Below are 15138 nucleotides of genomic sequence, written 5' to 3'. Positions count from 1 at the left end.
TCGCTCCTCAAAATAGAAAAATAATTAAACTATAATAAAATATAAAAAATTAACTACCTAACCTTCCTCTTTTTACTAAAATGTTATTTCTTAATCAAAGTGAGCTTATAGATAAAATAATTGTTAGCCTGACGAATTTTATAAAATACTGTTAGCGTCCTTGTCATCGGATAGTCTCCCTGGCAAACGTAGTATTTTGTGGCCTTGTTTTTAAATTACTAATCAATTATAAGTTTTATTCTTTTTTCTACTATTTAATTAATGGTACTTTTTACATTCGCACGACGTTGTTTTGTTTGAATTTCGACTGTTGTAATAATTTTTTTTTAACACCTGACACGTTATAATAATACAGTTTTTTAAATAATTGTTTAAACAGCTCATAAAGTAAAATATATTTTAAAAATTCGTAATAAATACTTAATTCGTAATCATATTATTGTACATCACTTTGTTTCTAATATTTTTCTTTTATAATTTACAATTATTTAAAGAGAAGAATTAATTAATATAAAAAAATTACAAAGAAAAGAAAAAAATTAATGTATACTGTCTAACTAAATCTAATAAAAGTGTTAAATTTTTCCTTCATCTTATTAAATTTTAGTTTAAATTAAATGTATTTGCTTACTGTTTTAATAATTTTTGCTTTTTCCAAGGCAGAAAATACCACTGCTACTGGACACAACTTACACTGTGTCTACTCTCAATATCTATTAAGATTTTTTCAAAACAATAAAATCTCATTGAATGAATTAGAAAAAAATGTTGAAAATGTTACTAAAGAAGACTTGCGCATTTTCGACAAAGCAATCAGAACTCATGATATTGTTGTTTTAGCTTTTCTGGAAAATTTGGCGTCTTTAAATTATGATGTTATCCCTTATGATTTGTTTTTGGTAAATATGTATATAAATAATGGTTCTAAAACAACACTTTTGAACGCTTTTTGTAACGATACTGACAAAAAAACAAATTGGATATATTTTTTAATTCAAGGTTTTCAGATTATGCATCGCTCAATTATTGAACATATTAAGCATCATGTTGATGAAAATTGTATGCACATAAATTATTCAATACAAACACAAATACTAAATATACCTATCGAATTAATTACCTATACCCCGACAGATCTACTAGAAAAAAATCTGCAAATGAAAGTGTCTATCATGAACACACTTAAATTAACTAGTAATATTGAAATACTCGTGAGTTTTGATCCAGAGAAATACTTTTATTCTAATATGTATGGACAAAAGAGTAAAAATAATAATAACTATATATCAACTCTTCATCAAAGAATAGAGAATTTAAACATCTTCCGGTTGGCTTTAATTAATGAAAAGTGTTATGATGGAAGATACGTAAATCTTATTGAAGTATTCAATTATATAAAGTATAATATAAACATTCAAGATTTAAAATTATTTCAAAAAATGACATTTGCTGCATTATTTCGCCCTGTAGCAATTATTATTCGTAACTTCATTAAAACTGCCACTGTATATTATTCTGTAGACTCTCTCCAAAATTCATTTACGCCATTCAAAGATATAATCATTGAGATGGGCAATAGTATGATGCATTGCCTTAATAAATTCATCGAATATACTTGCAATAAAAAAATTTATGACAAATCTAATAAAAATCGTGGCGTAAGACATTTTTTTGAAGTGATTTACGAATTAATATACAAATTTTTTGAAAATTTTCAAACATCAAAAATAAAAACAATCACCGATAACGTATCTGATAAGCTTTTGGAAATCATTGAAAAACTAATGACTTGTAACAAATTGAAATTTTCATTAAAATTGAAATTTGACGAAAGTTTGGTTACAAAGCAAAGTTTTAAAACAATTATTGAAGAGGCCACTGTAATTCAAAATAACGTAAATTTGTACATCGATGAATTAAAAAGTTGGAGATTTTATTTGAGTGATATTCTATACAACCATAGTTTGATAAATAGTTTATTTGTTTTGAATAATAATCTTATAAATGAAACCTTTCTAAGTAAGTAGATAATTTTAAATTATATTAAAGTATTCTGTATTAAATATTATTATATTAAAAACTAGAAATACTGGATAAACCACTATCGAAATATATTTTAATTCACAAGAAATTGGAAAATTTCTTAAAAATGTACACTAGTTGTATGAAACTTAAAAATTAAAAACAGTCAACAATGTTAAATGATTGTTGTGAACAGATGTCTTTATTGAAAAATTTCTAGATCACTTATGAAGTTGTCATATGAAAATAATCATTATAGTAATAATTTGATGATTTAAAAAAAAATCGCCTTGTATAACAAAACGGAAATAAAATAAGGGAAAAGGAAGTACCAGTTAGTCGGTAAATAGAATTGTTGGAATGAGTTAGTAGTTCTTTTTCGACGTTATCGCGCTGCGGTTCCATATTATTTACCATGTTTTCAAGATTGTCCGGAATTGACACTTTTTTATTGCGTAATCTCTCAACAACTTAATGCGAATAAATGGTTTTCGCTTTATGAGCTGTACAAAATGTCTCCGATCTTACGAACAATGCTTATAACCTTTGATACAACAATAATTTTGTTAAAATAATTATTGCCTCTTAGAATACGCTTATCACTAATAAGAAAAAATAAAAAATGTTATTATTGTTTTTTTTTAATTTAAATACATTTTTTTAGCCCTTTTAATATAAAATATGTTGATTATTCGATGATAATTATAGGACAAGTACTCATTGAGCTACAAACATTTTGATACATATAGTGAATATGTAAAGAGTGAGGTGCAGTTCATACTGATGATATATACTCTGTATCATGTTATGAATTAAAAAGTTCGTAATTTAATGACTACTTACCTAAAATTATTATTTTGTTTTTTTTAAGAATAGTGCTAAATATAAGCTCTTGAAATTTTAAAAAAAATTTCTACTCACCCGATTACATAATGCTATGATATCAAAATGCTTATAACATATTGAGTCCTATAATTATCATCGGTTCATCAAAATTTTTTTATTAAAACTGCTAAAAAAAATCTATATTAATATTTTGAAAAAAAATTAATAACAATAATAAGTTTTTTATATTTTTAGTGATAACTAAAATATGCTATAATCATAGTATAAAACGTATATTATTATTTTCGGTCGTACTTTTGAAGAACTATTCTAATAATAATCGACCTGTCATTTTCTTAATTGTATCATTTTTTTTATTTTATAAGCTAATTAAACTGTATGTCGTCATTAAAAATAAATAAAGTTCTCATCTTTATAAGATATTAGGAATCAACATAAAAAATACTTTGTGACAGATAAATTAAGAAATACATATACCCAAATGAAACAAAAAAAAAATTATTGATATTATTTTTATTTGTTAATTAATTAAGTAATTCATTAAAAAAAAAAACACTGTGTATATTGTTCTTATAGACTAACAACAATTATAATAAATTAGTTCAGAATGAACCTAAAATATTCCAGAATAATTTAAAGATTATAATCTTTAAAATTTTTGTCAATTATAGATACATAAAACATAGTTTGTATAGCAGTTAATTACTTTGAATAGAAAAAATAAACTAATTACAATAATTTTTTATTAGACTAATTTTCTTGTTTTATACTTAACTTTACTTTTATCAATAAATGATTAATGTTTACATTTTTTAATTTAGAGAATATATGCAAAAGTAAATTTCATTCTGATGTACAAAAATTAATGAACCACGAAGAAATCAAAGAAAATTTTTTTATAGAACTTGATGATAATAACAATAATTTTAAAACGATTTATATAAACCAAGAATTTAAAAACAATATATTCGTTAAAAAAGAGTTGCAAGATGATGAATTTTGGTCAAATGAGCTACTTTACGCCCCTAAATACAAAAAAGATTATTATCTTAAATATGTAAAAAACAATATCATATAAAATTATATAAAATTTAACTAAACTTTTTATTAAAAAAAAAAGAAATGTATTATTTAGTCATATAATTTGAATGAATCTATTTTATTAAACATATTATATCATCATCACCACCATAATCTCTTTCCCAGTTTTTGGTTCTGCCTTAACGATTTGATGGAATTGTACACCGGCTGTCGACCAAATGCAACTGATTTATGGATGAGGAAAACAGTATGGGCCAATGTGTGTGTCACTGTTAATGTTTTCGTTTATTGGTTACCCATCTGGTACCCAATAACAAAGATATCAGCTGAACATCAGCGCTAAAACAGCGACTGAATGATTCAGAGCGCCACATCTGGCCCCATTGAATATATTATATATTAATAAGAAATTAAAAAAAAAAATCTTAAAACCTTGTTCTTAAAAATGATGATGCGAAAATGTGTTTAATATTATAAATTTACACATTTAGTTTCCAATATTTTAATAATTTAATAAAGTTATTTTGTTGTATTTCACTTGGTTATCTATCGGTATTGAAAGAATTTCCATTATATTAGTGTATAAAAACATAAAAGTAATTTATATTTTATGTTTTGTAATCATGTATTGTATTATATGTTAAGTGTTGTATAAATATACATTATACCCTTGACATTTTAACAGACGTAATTATATATTACTAAATTACTAAGTATTTTTAATATTTCAGTTGAAAAATTTAAATTATGAGTTAAAATTAATTTAGGTACACAAATATAATATTAAATATAATCGATTAAAAAAAAGTGTAAGGTTAAAACCTTTTTGCAATCATTTAGTCTAAACACTACATCTTTTAGTAAACAGCAATGATGTTTCTGATTTCTTTTGAACCCAAAATGTTTCCATTTCTCCTTTTCCCTGAAAGTAAAATGTACTTAAAAAATTAAAATATAAGCTTATTTAAATTTTAATTAATGCTTCTTACCTTAACTGTAACCATTCCTCTTGGAGATAATATATATGCGTCTGGTGGTAACAGCTGTTTAGTTGTATTTGATAAGTGAATTTTGCCAGGCTATAAAAAATTCATTTTAATAATTTTTTTGTGTTACATATTAAAAAATAATAATTTTTATTTGAACTATCCAATTGCATTCAATAGTTGATATATTTTAATTCACCTCACTGGTTGTCTGCATTCTCGATGCGGTATTGACGGTATCGCCAAATAAACAATAACGTGGTAGTTTCATACCTACTACTCCAGCTACAACAGGTCCTGAATGAATACCTAAATGATATATAATCAATAACTATTAACAAGACTAGGAGGTAAGTTAATGATTTATTTAACTCATTAAAATTAAGTTAAGTTAAAAAGTTGAGAAAAAAATTTTAAAAGTCGCATAATTTTTCAGTGGAATTTCTCCTATTTACGAAGAACAAGGAAAATTTGTTCGATTTTTGAGGGTATTGTCTTCAACTAGATACGATTTTTGATTTTTTTACGTATCGTTGAGAAAAATCGGTCCACTGATAACTGAGAAAAAGTAGTGATAGACAAAAAAAAAAAATAAACACATCACGGTATAATTAATACCTTCTCAGTTTCATATCGAAGTTAAAATCAACACAAAATATTCACTAGGTCAAAATTTATAGAAGGTGTCAGTACCTGGTGGCAACTATATTTTATTCAATATCTATATTAAATGACAAAACCCTAGAATATTATTATTTTTTGATCAGTTCTCTACCTTGTTAATTAATCTTGAAAAATAAATATAGACTAAATACCAATGTTTTAGTTAATTTAATCATAATTATTATGCAGGCTGATAGGATAGGGCGTTAGTTTAGGTTTACATTGTACTAAATTCAAATTTAATATATTCGCGCCTCACTACAGCGGTATAAATGTGCGTCAAAAATATCAGATGAAAACATAGTCTAAAAGTTAAATTTTTATACCTATCCCAATCCTGGATCTACACTGATACTTTATAATTATATTTAATATAACTTATATTGCATTTTTATAAATTGTTTTAACAAAACAAATAAGGAAAATGATTAATAGAGGACAGTTTTTATATTATTGAGTCTAGTTCAATGAAAGTATCAATCAATTAAAAATTGTTCCATGTTGTTTTATTTAAATTAAAATTGGTACCAATTTTTATAGTTATTCTTAAATTGCATGGAAATGGCAATTCTCTTATGTTATCAGTAAATTCTAAACTGAGGTCAGTGACATTGCGAGCATGTTCTTCTGTATACTCTGGAGCACCACTAACCGCCATGTATACTTGATTGACAGTTTCTACCTACAATAGAAACATAAACAAAATTAATAATGAGTGAACTCTACAATATTTACTACATAATATCGCTTAATTATAAACTATAAATATTTTGGATTAATATTGTATGTGAAATAATGAATGAAACCGCACACATAATTTGTTTGAACATCATTTTTTAAGCTAACATATTGTTTTAAGAGTACTCAGCTATAAAGAGCATGGTAAGTTTTTTACACAAAAAGGATTAAGTCTCAAACAGTATAACAAAAATATAGTAAACATTTAATTATTATAATAAATAAAATTTAAAAAGAGTCAATAGTAAAATATAATGAGTATACAGTAGAAGTTGTTGTTTAGAAGTCATCACAAAAATATAATAATAAATCAATTTTAACACTATCTTTGGTATAATAATACTAATAAAATTGTATTATTAAGTTATAGGCTATAATTTATTACTTTAACACAAAATTTAATATTTATGTCAACTTTAAGAAACTAATTAGACACTTAATGTCGAGATCAAATATGCTATAGAATTAGCACCCGAAAAAAACACATACATGATTAAAAAAAATATATTCTATAACTTAATATCTTAACGATTTGATTAATTAATTAGTTAAACTAGCTCAGTTACTGAAAAATAAACCTAATAATTGAGCATATCTTAAAGGACCATTTCAAACAAAGACGTCCGCGAAAGTTTATCATGGGGAGGGGACAAAATATTTGATTTCACTATTTGGTCTAAAGACCCAGCATAAAAGGTAGGGTGACAGAGGTCCTCAACCAGTGAATAATGTTTTTTTGGAGGTCTCGCCTTATACCCACCAAAAAGAGCTTCCGAATTAGCTCCCCAAAAAAATTAAATGATTAAGTTTGTTGTCATATGTTTATTTATATATATAGCACTTTTTAAGTACATACTCAAAATTATTACTCTAATAGGTATCTATGAGATTCACAAAAAAAAAAATAATAAATGAAAGATTTTTTGGTATTTTTATGTATTATTTATAGAATTAAATGCCTCTCTAAATGTCATTGGTATATAAAAAATAATGTTTTTAATCACAGTCTTCGTAATGTAATTAAATAAAAATATTTTTTTTTATCTTTTAATTAAAAAAAATTTATCTTGCGACGATTATGAAAATTATTCAAGTAAAAATTTAAGGGGTGTCAACTGTCCCCTTGCACCTCACACATTACTTTTGTTATTATTGTTTCTCTGTAAACTAATAAAAAATTGTATAATACATCCAAAATTTCTTAAGGTGACAGGAGAATAAATCCTCTTGATTGAGGAATACATATATAACTCAGTTTATAAGCATTATCTAACTTAAGCCATGGTATATCAACTTGCCCCACGCCTTAGTCAATAAAAAAAGTTATAAAAAAAAAGTCAATAATATACATGAAACGATGGTAAATTTGTAAAAATATACAAAAAATACGTCTTTTTGTTATACTTGTAACTTTAAACACAGAATTTAACATTTTTAATTATATCTATTATGATTAAAAATTAAATACCTTGTAAACATGAAACCGATCCGTCAGAGAATCAAAACAACTAAATACTGTGTTCATACATTCGACAACACACATTACACCTTGAATTGATGATAAAGGATTTAAGCCTTCGACTTCACAAAACATTACGGATACCATATTGAATGTCTAAATGCATAAAAAATAAAAAAATATATTAAAACTACAAACATTATTTAAAATATAATATTTAATTGTACAAAAAGTTATGCAAAAATTAAAAATAAAAACCTCTCACAGTTACGGAGAAATTTTTTATTAAATGTCATTTTTATATAGCTTTCGATGTAATGAAAAAAAATCAATTTGGTTTCCAGTAAACAATAACTAAAATTTTTGGTCATGAATTTTCTTTTTGATACATGAGTTATTGTGCACTACCGCCTTAATACCTCCTCAAAAATTATGTTAAGACAGAATTGAAAAGTTTTATAACTTTAACATACGAAACTTGCGTTTTGAATCATCAGAAGATCATTAAATGGACTAGAGAATTTCGAAAAGGTAGGACAGATATAAATAACAAAATCATCTGTTATCATAGATAACCGTCCTTTCTTCTCTTCGTTATGTTCATTTGTCCTATATTTTCTATTTAATTTTCTAGCCCATCTTGTAATCTTTTATGGTTCATAATACCTGTTCTATAAATATCAATAAATCTCAAATGAAATGTAATCAGAACAATCCCTTCCTTCACTTACAAAAAAACATATTAAACTTATTATACTAACATTATTTTTGATAGAGTTAAAGAGAACGCATAATTTCAACGAAAAAAATTATCATAGCTAATTTTTTTAAGCTACTGACTCCACCTTAGTCTCTTTTTAACTCAAAATAAATTAACAAAATGTTTTTACTTTCCTTATAACCTTCGTATTTAAAAAAGTTATTATTTATATTTTGAATAAACCATAATTTGTATTGAGGCATTAGTTCTACCGCAAGGGTTCCTCAAGAATTACTGAAATGACAACAATTTTTGAGGTATTGGCATTTAAATATTTAGAAAACGATGGTAGTGATTGTGAACGTTTTATTTTAACCATAATTCACCGATAAGAATAATTAAAAATTAACTAAACTCAAAAATAAATGATACAAACTGGTTATCGACTAATCAAATTTTAATTAAATCTATTTCTCATTTAACATTAAAAAAAATTCTTATAGATTCTCATTAAAATTTTAGAAGCTCCCTAAAAATCTATCTTCAGAAAAATTTTTTCTTACAATAAACTTGACATTTACAATGAAAAATAAAAATAAATTTAATTTAACTTACAACTTTGTTAGTAAAATTTTATGAAAATTAATTATTTAACAAAAAAATGGAGATAGTATTCGTAATAAATAATACTTAAATTAAAAATATTTTACTTTTTTATATAAGTTTAATAATTAGTATGTAGTGTTGGATAATTTTTTTTGTTAAATAGCGAATATTAAATATGCTTTAGTAACGTATATTGGGATGGAAAAGTTAACCTATATCACTTGTAACTAATATTATTTGAAATTATAAATATATTTGAAATATTAATTTATCATGTTTATGTTTATCATGTTTATCGCTGATGATGAAAACATTTTTCCCGAAATACGTAAACGGGATTTTTTGGTAATTATTGTAGCTCTTCGAGTTATTTTTTATTTTTAAATTAATATTTTAAATATATTTATAATTTTAAACAAAATCATTTAGTATGAATCGGAGGGAGGGAAAATAATTTTCTTAGCGTTTATTAATAATTATTAACAAATAGAAAATATAATTTATCTGAATTTTATCTAGCTAAAAGTCAAATAATTTTATCTTTCATCTAGATAAGTCTATCCCCAAATATTTTTATCTTATATAGATGAGTTTCTATTCAAATATCTATATCTAACCAAGATGACTATTCCTAACACTGGCAATGATTATGACCACACTTCTAATAACTAACGCTAAAACTAACTCATTAAAAACATTAGCGCAAAACTTATAAATGTGCTTTTTTGAGAATGAAAGTAAGATAATATTTTTTAAACATAATCATTATATGTAGTTAAATTACATTATTACTTTACAAGTTTCCATTGTGCTATGTCCATTTTGTAATTGGTCAGCCACGCTTTTTGGAAGCATAGAATATAGTAATGAATCACCTTTTCTCTTCCATCTATCTAACTGTTCATAATTATCTTCTAGATCCTGTGACCATTGTTCCGCTCTTTCAAACATGAGCTCTAAGCTAAATACATTGTTACTGTTTAAAAAATAACTTCTTATTTATGGGGGGGGGTTATCAATTAGAAGATTAGTTTGACAGGTTAAGTAAAATTTAACTGATGTTTACTAGGTAAATAAGTGAGTACATTTGTATAATATGACATTTTCAATTTTAACATAAAAATTTTTATTAGAAAATAATCGTAATGTAAACAAAATAATCTAAAGAATAGGGAAATAAAAATATGTTCAAATTTTACATTAATTAACTAATAATTGTTGAATTTCACTAGAGAAAACTAATTAATCTAACGACAATATTTTTGACTTCTTTAATAATTTTAAGTATTATTTTTATTAATGAATATTATTTTACTTACCGTGAACAATGTTGCCATCCAGCTAAAACTAGTTCTCTGCTTAAACCGTGTAAGTTCAAATCGTTTAAGTATAAACTCATAGCTTGTAATTCATCTAAATTATTGACTCTGAAATGCCATAAATTGAACTAACATTTATTATAAATTGTTATGAACATAATTAAATTAAATGTGAATGTGTTCATTAACTGTTTAAAACTTATTCGTAAAAATATGGATTAACTTATTTTTATACCATTATTTCAAACTTAGAAATTTGCCTCTAAAAATTACAATTGCTATAAAGTATTAGTTGATATTCACATTTTTAAAATGAAAATGGAAAATGTGAAATAGCTATTTAAAAAACGAATGCATTATTATGACATTTTTATTGACAATATTTTAGAAAATTACTTTTTTGTCGGCAACCTATTTTTTATAGAAGGCAAGGAGTTTAAACATTGTATCAAAATGTTTTTTTTTTAATTTTTGATAATTATTTATATTAATATATTATAAATACTAATAAAAGTAATATTATTTTTTTTTTAATAGACAATTAAATCGCAACTTTGTGTTTAGTGCTAATGATCACTGTCATTTTTAAATATACTAGAATTTGCTATGCAGAGTTATCACTGTTAGTTTCCACTGTACTGATTTAAAAAAAAAATAATCTATTACTATTAAAATAAAAAGGAAAAAACAATAATACTGCTATCAACATTTACAATCGATTCCAATAAGGATAATGACTTGTTGTTTAGTTTTATTTTTTATGATTTTATATAACTTTGTAAAATAAATAAATTTGATTTTCTTGAATCTTTAATAAAATAGCTCACTTATTTATTTACTCACACAGGACTACACAAAAATACAACAACATCGATTTCTTTGAAATGTCTCATTTGTCCTTTGAGCAAAATACTCCTTGAACCATAACTACCTCTCCGGTCCAATGTTGGAGGCAATGGATTTACTGATTTTTTTTCGACTTTAGAAGTATTTCTGGTATTCATTAAGGCATGTGTGCTTCGGAGTACTTCGAGTTCAAAAGTAACAGATGTTAAATACATAAGCTACAAAATACTTAAGTTGATAAAAATCATATTTTATGTATACATATTATATTATATGTTATGTATTTATTTATACAGAGTAAATTATTTTTATTAAACAAAAATTTGTAATGNTATATGATATGTATTTATTTATACAGAGTAAATTATTTTTATTAAACAAAAATATGTAACGCGAGATATATTTTTGTTTAATAAAAAACATTATCAAAAAAAAAATCTTACAGATAATTTTATTATTATTATCATTATCTGTACCAATAAAACCTAAGAAAAGTGAAGTATTATCAAATTTTTTATAGCTAATATTTTAATATACTTATGCATAAGCTTTGAAACACTAAAACAGTTAATTTAAATTATTATGAAAATATTATTGAAACCAACCGTAAACAAATTCTCTCAAATATGTCAACAGTAATCGTTAAAAGTCTTAAATAATAAAACTTAAAGACTTTGTGCATTTATATTTTAAAATATAGTTACGAATTATTACAATAGATTTATTTGATAATAAGCTTTTCACTCAATCAGCAATAATTTTAGTTTAAAAAAAATTTACTATTAATCCTTTAGCAGTCGCGTGCCAATTTTTAACGTTCATAGTCGCGTGGGAGTCTATCAGACCCCATTTCTAAAAAAGTATAAATTACGTATAAAAAATTTCATTTTTTTTAATTCAAATACATTATTTGTTACCATATAATATATAAATATGGATAAAAATTCAAAAATAAATAAATTACAAAATTATGTGCATTACTAAAAATTATATTACAAAAAAAACTTAATTTTCAAAATTTCATTAAAAAAATTTGGTTTGTAAAAAAATTATTTTAACTGCAAAATCTTATTTTTAAGACGGTAAACAAAAGCTTTTACTATTACAAAATATATTTTAATCAATTTTTCTTGTATTTCTTCGAGCTCAAACGCGGCTTATATTTATTAGTTTTATGTGTATTTACATTTATATAATCATTTTTCTAAATTGAATTTTTTTATTAATAATATTACAATACATTTAATTATTATGATACGAGTATATACAATTATTCGTTCGTAGTAGCACATCGATTTCCGATAATCAATGTGTCCACATTGCGACGCCATATATTTATTACATGTTTTGTTCTTATTTGTTCCGTATCATCGAGTAGTGGAAATTCTCAATAGATTATTTATTTTTAAAACTTAATTGTACAGTCGGTGGCAGATTCGCATAATTCCAATTCCACAATATTATATCGATTATAACATTATAATAAAACGATATTTTGAAAAAAAATAAAAGTCCAAAAAAAAATTATAACGTTACAAGTCGCGTGGGGGTTATATGACCCATTTCAATTTTGATGAATATTTTAAGTCATACATTTTTTTTTCGAAGGTATTTATTTATGAAAATCGATTCAATATTATTATAAAAACCATTTTCTAAATTTATATCTATACCTTTTATGCAATATAATGCATCCGTTTTTATTTATGTGGGGGTATGCTAGACCCCCACGCGACTGTTTAGGGGTTAATATTAACAATAATTCTTTTAAAATTTTAAACACCGAGTCAATTTATAATAGAATCAATATATTTTTTTTAATTTTGTTATCTACCATATGTCATCAATAAGTAACTGAAGAAATTAAACCTTACATCTGATTAGGTTGATAAACTAGTTATTAATTACGTTAGTCCAGGTAAAGGGTATGTCTCTAGGTCTTCTTAGAATCAAATGTTCAACCAGCAGGTGACCACGTACATCTTCCAATGTGAAACCCCATACACCAAGTAATTTTTCACCGACATCCATAATACGTATATCTCGACCAATAACCACACCGAACGGAAACAACCGCAGCAATACACTTATAGGTATAGATGGTAATTGGAGTCTATCAAATGCATACACAGCAGCATTTTGGTCGATGTATGCACTGTTGTCAAATTCTAATCTATACTTTACAAGAATATTTTGACAGCCAGTCGGCATTTGTGAAGCACTAGTGTATTCTTCTTGGAGGATACGTATTTTAAGGTTTGTGTGATACACATCATTAGCGATTTCATCTAATTGACCTATTAATTAATTTTGTAAAATAATTCATTAAATGAAAAATCATTTAAATTAATAATTAATTTAAATGTAATATATTGCGTTCTATTAATTATTTTATATTTTAACCGAATTATTGACCAATAATAACAAATTACAGAAAAATAAATGGATCGTTTTATATAAAAATTTAAATTATATTGAGATATTTTTCAACCAAATATAACTTTTATCAAACTCGTAGAATTTTCAAAGTACTAAATCAATATTAACGCAATTATTTTGGATCCTACGTAAAATATATATTTTATCTCTAATATTTTTGCAATGATCTTTAAATTATAAAAAATAAAATGTACAATTACCCATAAAATATTGTGTGAAGCCTTGTCTGGTACTTCTATAGACAAGTACACATCCATTTCGGTCGACGTGTGACATATACATAGATGGACTCTTCATTTTTGGATAAGAAAACCGCATTTGTAAGTGTAGATTATCTACATTTTTAAGAAACTCACAGAAATATCGTCCAGTTGCTCTGATTGGTGCGTCATATCCTAAGTTACTGAAGAACCTCACAAAACACCTCCCGAAGTATCTCATAAAACATTCAGCTGTAGGTTCTTTGTTTTCTTGATTTTCTGGATCAGTTAACAGTCGAGCAGCAGCTTCTGCTAGTTGAGGTATCAAAGTATCCGGATAAATATGATGCGTATTAAACTCATACCATTTACATTTAGCCAAACGAACAACTTGACGCCAAGCATTTTCTCCATATTCAAGCTAAAATCAAATAGAAATATTGATGAATATATATCAACATAAAAAAAAATACCACTTTTCAGTATCCAGGTTAAAAAAAATCTAATAATTTTTCATTGAGTAATAATTAAGTATTTGTTCTTATAACTTATTCCTTTCTTAACCTGATGGCTATCTTTTTATTTAAATAAAAGTTATTATAACATTCATAGAATTTATTGACACGCGTATAGTGTACAATAACATATTATTTATTCGTTAATCAAATGGAAAGCAATTGCATTATAATGAAATTTCAGTCACGTCAAAAAACTGTGGTTCGAATTACAAATAGAATACATAATCTAGGATATTTCAAATTAGACGAAGTGTTGAAGGTACATAAGAAAAAAAATTTACCAAGAAATTTCTACGTATAACTACGCATAAATCTTGAGAATTTCCTTTATATAAACTCGTCGATGACATTTCTCAGTAATGTCTACATTCATTTTCAAGGGTACAGGAAGAAAATTACAAGAGACAAACACTCTGACTAGCAAACAAATACCAGTGAACAAATAGGTCAAATTGAGCTTTCCATAATAAAAATACCTAACAAATCCCATTCTTATCGCAAGCAAAGTAAATACAATCTTGTTACAAATTCTTCAAGTATTACTACTCCTATGAACATTTTACAGTTAATATTATTGGTATTATGTTTTTTTAAAATACCTGAATAAAATGTTGGACACTTTCTAATAACATTCCGTACATTATGCACTTTGAACTAATATTTACTTACACACTTAATGGAACAATATATAAACCGCTATTCGCGCATTATAAAATTACACTGGACGTTCAAATATACAATCTATCATAGGACCT

At 24.8% G+C, this 15138-nt stretch overlaps 2 protein-coding genes across 3 annotated transcripts; one reads left to right on the top strand and one right to left on the bottom strand.

Moving 5' to 3' along the window:
• The first annotated feature begins 448 nt into the window (after positions 1-448).
• LOC126902790 (uncharacterized) lies at positions 449-4461 on the top strand. Its single transcript, XM_050680396.1, has 2 exons — positions 449-2019; positions 3690-4461. Exons 1-2 carry the CDS (start codon positions 618-620, stop codon positions 3944-3946), a joined length of 1659 nt encoding a protein of 552 aa, XP_050536353.1. The 5' UTR covers positions 449-617; the 3' UTR covers positions 3947-4461.
• LOC126902788 (soluble guanylate cyclase 89Db-like) lies at positions 3794-15098 on the bottom strand. Of its 2 annotated transcripts, XM_050680393.1 has the most exons (12): positions 14983-15098; positions 13866-14286; positions 13135-13523; positions 11224-11444; positions 10381-10488; positions 9854-10022; positions 7765-7911; positions 6087-6240; positions 5095-5204; positions 4899-4988; positions 4732-4831; positions 3794-3893 (listed from the first exon to the last, which is right to left on the bottom strand). In XM_050680393.1, exons 1-11 carry the CDS (start codon positions 15022-15024, stop codon positions 4751-4753), a joined length of 1932 nt encoding a protein of 643 aa, XP_050536350.1. In that variant the 5' UTR covers positions 15025-15098; the 3' UTR covers positions 3794-3893; positions 4732-4750. The 2 variants fall into 2 exon arrangements, with proteins under 2 accessions (XP_050536350.1, XP_050536349.1); XM_050680392.1 differs by lacking the exon at positions 3794-3893 and having other exon boundaries at positions 4484-4831.
• Between the last annotated feature and the right edge of the window lie 40 nt (positions 15099-15138).

This window comes from Daktulosphaira vitifoliae, unplaced genomic scaffold, assembly GCF_025091365.1.
Source record: "Daktulosphaira vitifoliae isolate Bord-2020 unplaced genomic scaffold, ASM2509136v1 Scaffold_3, whole genome shotgun sequence".
Classification (NCBI taxonomy): domain Eukaryota; kingdom Metazoa; phylum Arthropoda; class Insecta; order Hemiptera; family Phylloxeridae; genus Daktulosphaira; species Daktulosphaira vitifoliae.
The sequence above is the reverse complement of the archived record's forward strand: the minus strand, read 5'-3'. Positions and strand labels throughout refer to the sequence as shown.